The sequence below is a fragment of the Sardina pilchardus genome, chromosome 5 (assembly GCF_963854185.1).
Source record: "Sardina pilchardus chromosome 5, fSarPil1.1, whole genome shotgun sequence".
NCBI lineage: Eukaryota > Metazoa > Chordata > Actinopteri > Clupeiformes > Clupeidae > Sardina > Sardina pilchardus.
In genome coordinates this window covers 23,734,853-23,742,672 of record NC_084998.1, presented here as the reverse complement: position 1 = coordinate 23,742,672, position 7,820 = coordinate 23,734,853, and the positions used below count along the sequence as shown (strand labels likewise).

Below are 7,820 nucleotides of genomic sequence, written 5' to 3'. Positions count from 1 at the left end.
TGACAAATACAGCTGGTTCTTTCCCTGTCGTGCTTACAAGGCGATTAACTGGGTGCCTCTCAACAGCTATCCTTGATCCTCGATGCTCGATCCTCCAGGCTCGTTCCCACTGATCTATAACTAACACTGGATAGACAATCCCATTGTTGCCGCCCCATCATTCTTTATGTAGATCAGTGAGGACCGAGGAAGGAAAGGAGGATGTATAAAAGACGAATGAGAGGCACCCACTGTGTCAGGGAAATTGGCTACCTACCTAACTAATATCTTGGCTGTGTCACTTGAGGAACAGGTAAGCTGACTGGTTTTGGTCCACTGACTGGATAGACCTGATGGGGCCTGTGTGCAGACGCCCGTCCAGACCACCCAAGTAAACTTCCTGCCTGAGTGCGGGTAACTTCATTTAGCTTCAGCGACTTTGACATATTCAAATGCCGCTGAATAATGCATGGCCACTCCTTACTTTGGGAAGTGAAGTGAAAGCCACTCGGAGTGGATGTGATTTAATGTAAGCACCGTTGTGCACCCCCCCACTGTAGCCCTGCCCCCCCTCCCCCACATTCACCCTCCCTCCCGGGAGCCGATGTCAACCCAACACCAGCACCCCCTCGTCATTCTCTCATCCCCTGTCGCTGGGGTGATGAGCACTCAAGAGTGTGTGTGTGTGTGTGTGTGTATGTGTGTGTGTGAGAGCGAGTGTGAGTGAGTGCATGTGTATGTGTAAGTGTGCGCAGTTGTGTGTTGTCTTTGTGCTCAGGGGTGGATATGGAGAGGGCAAAAAAGCAAGAAACAATGGCAGGGTCATCATCAGAAGCAGAGTCCCGTTGTAATGCTCGGCGCGCCTGTCACATCCCTCCAAGACCATATCCATAAAACATGTCAAGTGAGATCTTCGGCGTGTTGCTGCTCCTCCAGGACAAGCTGGTGGATGCAGTAATATCAACCAGATCAACCCTGCCATGTACACAAAACAACAAGCGTCCATGTCTTCGTAAGGGCTAAAGGGGGTGTCCCTGGCTGTGTGCTACCTCCTGTGTTTCCTTATGCATCTCTCAGCCCTGGGACATGTATATTAGATGGGCTACTGGCTGACAACAAGGGAACCGTTTCCAATTATGGGTTGCCATTTTTATTTCTTGACCTTGTGTGAGGATGTCAGTTTGAAAATATACCAATATGACATTTTTGGACAGGGTCGACTTCTACTACTTTGAAGAGTACTGTTGGCTACTTTTATTCAAGCTCTCGCCTTAGACCTTTGAAGCCAGTCTGCCCATTTATTGTCAACATTTATTTCCCCAAGATTTATTGGTTCAAAATACACAAATATTATAAAATAGAGGTAATATTGACATGGCAAGATGTGCTCTTCTATTGCTTAAAGATAATTCATCCAAACACTTGGAAAATCTGAATATGTACATTGAAAAGGAATATTCATATGTAACAAGTTTAAAATAACAGCTCTACACCTTCTACAAATTGTTTAATTCATTCAACTTCCGGATCAGGAATTTGGTAAAACATCTGTTTATCAGTGAACACCTCACCTTGACATTCAGGTCACAGGCAACAGCTCTGGTGGACATTCCTGAAGTCAGCATAACAATAATTGCACACTCTCCCAAATATCACTCAGAGGCATTCTGTAGTGTGATAAAACGGCACCATTTAGAGGCACCTTTTATTGTGACCAGTCCAAAGCACACGATGCAATCATGCTTTTAATCAGCATTGTTTGATATGTCACATCTGTCAGGTGGAAAGACTATATTGGCAAAGGTGAAGTGGATTTGAACAAATATGTGTGCCTTTTGTGCATGAGCAAAGAACAAATCTTATCTTTTTGTATCTTCTTTTCATCAAAAACGAGAGTGAAAACAAATGTGTACATTTTTGTTCAGTATGCTAGGAGAAATGTCCATTTTGTCAGTGCTTTTCTGTTGTGTAGTTTGATATCACCCCACACTGGCTGTGTCCGCAGAAACTGAACAGACATGTCAGACAGTGGGAGACATCCATCCTATCCTACAAACCCCTTTGCAAAAATGACATTTTCAGTCAGAAAACACTAACTGCAGTGACATTAGATCATGTTGGTGGCACATTTTACAGTGGTGCAGTTCGACAATACATGCTGTCTGGTTCTGTGTCCTGAAAGGAAGCTCAACCTTTTAGCTAATTAGATGTTCTTATTTTAATGAAATATGCTTAATAAAGTAATGCAAAAGCAGTTAATGGCAAAGTCACTGTGAAATATTGAGTTCTTTCTAGAACTGGATGACAAAGTGTTTGAACTATCTGGTGGGATGTAAATGCATTTCTATGGTCCAGAGCCTCCTGTCATGTCACAGGACAGATTATGACAAGATTTGGACATGGGTAGCACATAGCTATTGGCAGATGCTGGCTCTATGGAAGCAGTTGATGTCAAAGAGAGGAGGGTGCTTTAATCTGTATAATGAATAGGAGAATGTGCACTGAAAGGCAGGCCTCGCTGCCACATACCTGCTGCATTATTCAGTGTCTGGGGAATGTGAGAGCTGACCAGGATCATCTGGTGGTGCTGTGTCACAGCCTGCCCCTGCCCCTACTCCTCTTTCCACATCTCTCTCTCTCTCTCTCTCTCTCTCTCTCTGTCTGTCTCTGTGTTGATGTGTGTGAGAAAGAGAGAGAGAAAGAGACACATTCTCTCTCTCTCTCTCTCTCTCACACACACACACACACACACACAAACAAACTCTCTCTCTATCTCTCACTCCCTTAGACATATAGATAGATAGATAGATATAGATATAGACAGACAGATAGAGCAAAAGACTGTGATGAACTTAACCATGAGCTGCAAACCTGCTCTATGCATTTTTTTTTTACTGAGAGCATCAGTGCCTGTTCTATTAAAGATTAGACAGATGAGAGTCTATTGATCTATTGAATAATTATTCAAATAAGCTCAATGGTTACTATATATAAGCACCTGATTGGCAGCTAACATAACATTATATATTTGTCATGGATTTCTAACATTAATATTCAACCACAGAAATACTAGCCTACTTCTACTACTACGACTACTAGCCTACTATTACTACTACTACTACTAATAACAACAATGATAAAAATAATCATTTTGATCATGATGATAATGATGATGATGTATACCAACAACTTGTGGCTGCTAAAAATGTCCTCTCTCCTTTTAGACCCTGGGTGAAGTTCACGAATAGAAGCCTCTTGACTCCTCACACTGGATCACTCCAGTTAAATAACCTATGAAATGTCACAGGCTAGTGCCCGTTTTCACAAATGAAATATGGGCCTTGAAACTCATAAGCGTAAAATATGTGAGTTTAAGTGATTATGACAAATCAAGCCTTATGTAATGAACAGTTTCTGTGGCCTTAAAATAAGCCCATTAAATATAGAAGTCAAAATGGAAGCTGTAAATTTGGTTCGAGGAAAAAAGTACCTGAGCCTAGGGTGTATTAACATTTTATGAAAACCTTGCTATGATAGGTGGTTTAGCCTTTCTATTTTTCCTAGGACAATTTTAGAATTCACAACATAGTTGCCAACGAAAAAAATTGTATAAGCTTCAACAAAATAAAATTTTAGCCTGTACCTAATGGATATAGATACTTGGATAATCTGAAATCTGCTACAATGTCAAAAAAAAAACAGGGTCATTAAAAGTGACCTACACTTAACCATAATTATGCAGACTGGAGTGCAAGTCTTCCCGCTGATCCCAACTTGTAAGTTGAGTAAAGACGGTGGTGGTGTCGAGGGCGGGGGAGGGGGTGGACGGGAGACACTGCCAATGGAAAGAGCCCACAGTGAAAGCCGCGAGGCACACAGCCGCACCTGCCTCTATGTCAGGGCCACTTACCTGCAAGGTGCGTAACGAAGATGATGGCGATGAACGGAAAACAGCACCTCGGCATGCACCCGACGCTATCCGAGCCCAAATATCCAAGCCTGCACGCGAGCCCCGAAGGCATGCGCCGAGTCTGCTTACCTGCCCCGCAGGTACGTTTCAACCCGATTCTTCGCGAGGACACCCATTGAAATTGGTGACAGATCTATGCTATTGTTTTCTTTCTTTTTCTTTCCTTCTTTTTTTTCAAAAGTCTCATCCTTCTTTCGTCTCATCTCTTCTCTTCTCTTCTCTATCATCACCCCCTCCCCCATCTCTTCCTCTTTCCCTCCCCTGCGCGCGCTCCCTCTACCCCTCTCTCTCTCCCTCTCTCCCTCTCTCGTCCACATGTCTATTCAAGCAAAGCGCTGCTTTCATATTAATTTTTATGACCTGTGCTTTGAGGAGGGTTCTCTCTGTGCTTGGAAATGTTTTTTAATCCTGAGTTGACAGTATTCCCAACTGACATCTACATGCGCATTCTTGCTTGCAGCTCCAGGGCAATATATTCGGTGGCTTTGATGAGAGCCTGCTGGCCCGCGCGGAAGCTCTGGCGGCTGCTGACATTGTCTCTCACGGCAAAAGTCACCACTTCAAGCCGGACGTGACCTACCATACCATGAGCAGTGTCCCCTGTACTTCCACCTCCTCCACTGTGCCCATATCCCACCCCAATCTGACATCGCACCATCACCTTAACCAGACGTTGGAGGGCGATCTGCTGGATCATATCTCGTCGAGTCTGTCCGTCAGCGGGATGGGGGCTCCGGACCCGTCTGTGATGACCACACAGGCTCATCAGCATCACCTGCAGACCATGGGCCATCTCCATCAAGCAATGGCCATGGGTCATCCGCATTCACTCTCTGTGCACAATGGAATGACCTGCGTAAACGACGTGGAATCGGATCCCAGGGAGCTGGAGGCGTTCGCGGAACGGTTCAAACAGAGGCGGATAAAACTTGGGGTGACCCAGGCGGACGTTGGGTCCGCCCTGGCTAACCTTAAGATTCCTGGCGTGGGCTCTCTGAGTCAGAGCACGATCTGCAGGTTCGAGTCCCTGACCCTCTCTCACAATAACATGATCGCGCTGAAGCCGGTTCTCCAAGCGTGGCTCGAGGAGGCTGAAGCGGCTTACCGAGAGAAAAACAGCAAGCCAGACCTTTTCAGTGGCAACGAAAGAAAAAGGAAACGCACGTCCATTGCTGCACCAGAAAAGCGGTCTTTGGAAGCATATTTTGCAATACAACCGCGTCCCTCTTCAGAAAAAATAGCTGCCATAGCAGAGAAGTTGGACTTAAAAAAGAACGTGGTTCGAGTTTGGTTTTGCAATCAACGTCAGAAACAGAAAAGGATGAAATATTCTGCCTCACACTAACTTAAATCATTCAAGGAATATTTTAAAACAGGGAATCCATTCAATTTGTGAAAACTCTTGGACTTTTAAACTTTTCTTCTCCTTCATATCACTTGTTGTCCTGACCTAGGCTACCACTCACTGCTTAATGTTGATATAAATGTTTAAACATGAAATCAAGAGAGGAAAGTTCATTGATCAGATTCTCGACTTGCAATAACAGATTCGTCTCAAACATATGGACCAGGCTAATTACATTATTTTTTAACTTCATTATAATTGTCACACATATATTTGAAGTGTGTATGAGTGTTTACTTATAGCCTACCTAATAATCAGGAACTGATTAATATTTATTAAGTGTTGACACTTCCCCACTGAACCTGTTAGATGCCTACATCGTTAATAACAGTTCACTCCGTGCTGTTGCCTGTATTTTACTTAAATCAATCTTTCTGTCCTACAGCTATGTCATTGGATGAGCCAATATATTTTTTTGTGTTAAATCCATCGAATTAATGGATTATTCACAGAGACGCTGCTCGGCTTATTTTTGGTGTTGAAATGTGTAGACCACTTCGAACCACTGATATGAAGTTCTTTTCACGTTTAGATTTCACTTGATAAAGTGTGTGAATTTGAAAATTAATAAATTATTGTCTATTTTCTAACAAAATTCGTCTGCTTTAGCCTACCTTCTATTCTTTGATATTTCAATATAAAAGAATGGAGTAGCCTAGCCTAAATTAGCCTGGTTGTTTTGAGAATGCCACTGGAAACATGTTAAATAGCCTAAGAAGGATAGGGCATAACCTTCACACAATAGGCCTACAGACCATAATGATTTAAGCATATGGTCAATTCGTATTTTCTTAGTCGACGACAAAGGACCTTACACTATAATATAATTTGTAGAAACAGTAGAGTTTCATGGTTACTATCATATGGTGTCAATATCAGAGGTCAAGTGAAAACTGAAAAATAAAGAAAAGGATCGACAGGGGAAAAGTTTAATAGAATTTCCATTATGGAAACGATCAAGTCCATTTTTTAAACAAACTGGCGCGTTTCTTAATCAGGCCCTGTTAAATAATGAATGTCCTTATGTCACGGCTTTATGTCGTGGGGTTTGGGATTATTAAATAATGATGATGCAATATTAATTGTATATTGGTATAAAACCAAGCGGAGAAGAGCTTGCAGGACTGTTGGAGACTGCAAAGGCACTCGGAGGCTCCTGGGATGTGGGGGAATAAACAACTTCAGGTGAGGATTCACTGACTTTGTTTTCTTTGCAAATGAAGACTGGATTTGTACTGGGTCTTTCAAGCTACAGCATCGATTTAAAAAGTCTGTTTATATTCCGTTTACAAGTCGTTTGTATTATTTGCAAGTTGATCGCATGTAGGCCATATTTTCATCACCGTCGATATTGCTGATTCCACAAAAGGCTAAATGTTTTTATAGTTATTACGAAGTTTTAGTTGCAGTTTTCTTGTCAGAAATTCGTTCAGTTCAAGACTATTTAGTGCATCATAGGTTAAAGTTACATCGTCAAAAATATCATTTCTTTTGAAATCTCAGGCAAAATGTGGTCTCTTTATATTAATTCGCGCTCAGTCACTTTCCTTAAAATTGAATGAGTCCGATGCGATTTCGGTTGTCTAAAGCCTTAATATTACCTTAATTTCTATTAACCAAATTAAGACATACATTTAGAGCTCTTTCTAAACGAAATTCTGTGTACACAGCTACAATTTCATAGGTAGCCTGATTATTTTGTTGTTTTGTTGTTGAAAATAACCTCTTGACATTTTGGCTAATTTATTCCGAACAAAGAAACAAAGAAAACACCACAACAAAATAGGCTACACAAAAACGTGTGCTTGTAGATAAATGTATATTGCTCCGTGTTCCGTCTCTCTTCCTCCCTTTCCTTCACCTCTCTCAGTTGCAGCAGGGCGCCTCATGTTGCATCGCCTGAGCTGCGCTCCCATGGTTGCCTCCTGGCCATGGCTATGCAGACGGTCTCATCGGGTTTCTGTTTGGCGCATGCCGCGGGACTCAAGCTCCTTTCCTGCGCTTTGATGTTGCATTTTAGCATAATGTAAAGTCCTCTTTCTGCTTATGCTTGCTAATCTCTCTCCACCAGCCCATAACCCAGTCCATAGCCTATTTGAAACCTGTTTTGATGGCATCATCTAGCAAATCAATTTACGAAAACTGTTGCCATTAGAGGCATATGATAACAACATTAATGACATGTATAACTTATGTCAAGATATCAATATCTGCTCTGTTGTGCGCAATTTATGCGCGCAAAATCAACAGTGTTAGGCATTTCAGGGGCATTGTGCATTATTGATCACATTAATGGCCCAGTTGATATCATAACGCCCATGTCAGCAGGTAAACCGAGATGATGTTAAACGCAAACATGGAGCATTTGGCGAATGATGGGGACTCAATTATTCATGCCCGATTGAAAGGTTGCAGCCTTTACCAAGCCGCAAACTGCTTCCTCTGTGCGGCCTGATGGACTAGCTA

At 42.4% G+C, this 7,820-nt stretch overlaps 1 protein-coding gene across 1 annotated transcript; it reads left to right on the top strand.

The window, feature by feature from the left end:
* The first annotated feature begins 3,909 nt into the window (after positions 1 to 3,909).
* On the top strand, positions 3,910 to 5,294 carry pou4f3 (POU class 4 homeobox 3). Its single transcript, XM_062535699.1, has 2 exons — positions 3,910 to 4,029; positions 4,410 to 5,294. Exons 1-2 carry the CDS (start codon positions 3,910 to 3,912, stop codon positions 5,292 to 5,294), a joined length of 1,005 nt encoding a protein of 334 aa, XP_062391683.1.
* The last annotated feature ends 2,526 nt before the right edge of the window (positions 5,295 to 7,820 follow it).

Excerpts from the sequence above, each read along its gene's own strand:
- pou4f3 (XM_062535699.1), top strand. The coding sequence starts at position 3,910 with ATGATGGCGATGAACGGAAAACAGCACCTCGGCATGCACCCGACGCTA. Across the intron at positions 4,030-4,409 it reads TCTGCTTACCTGCCCCGCAG|CTCCAGGGCAATATATTCGG; the intron begins GTACGTTTCAAC and ends TCTTGCTTGCAG.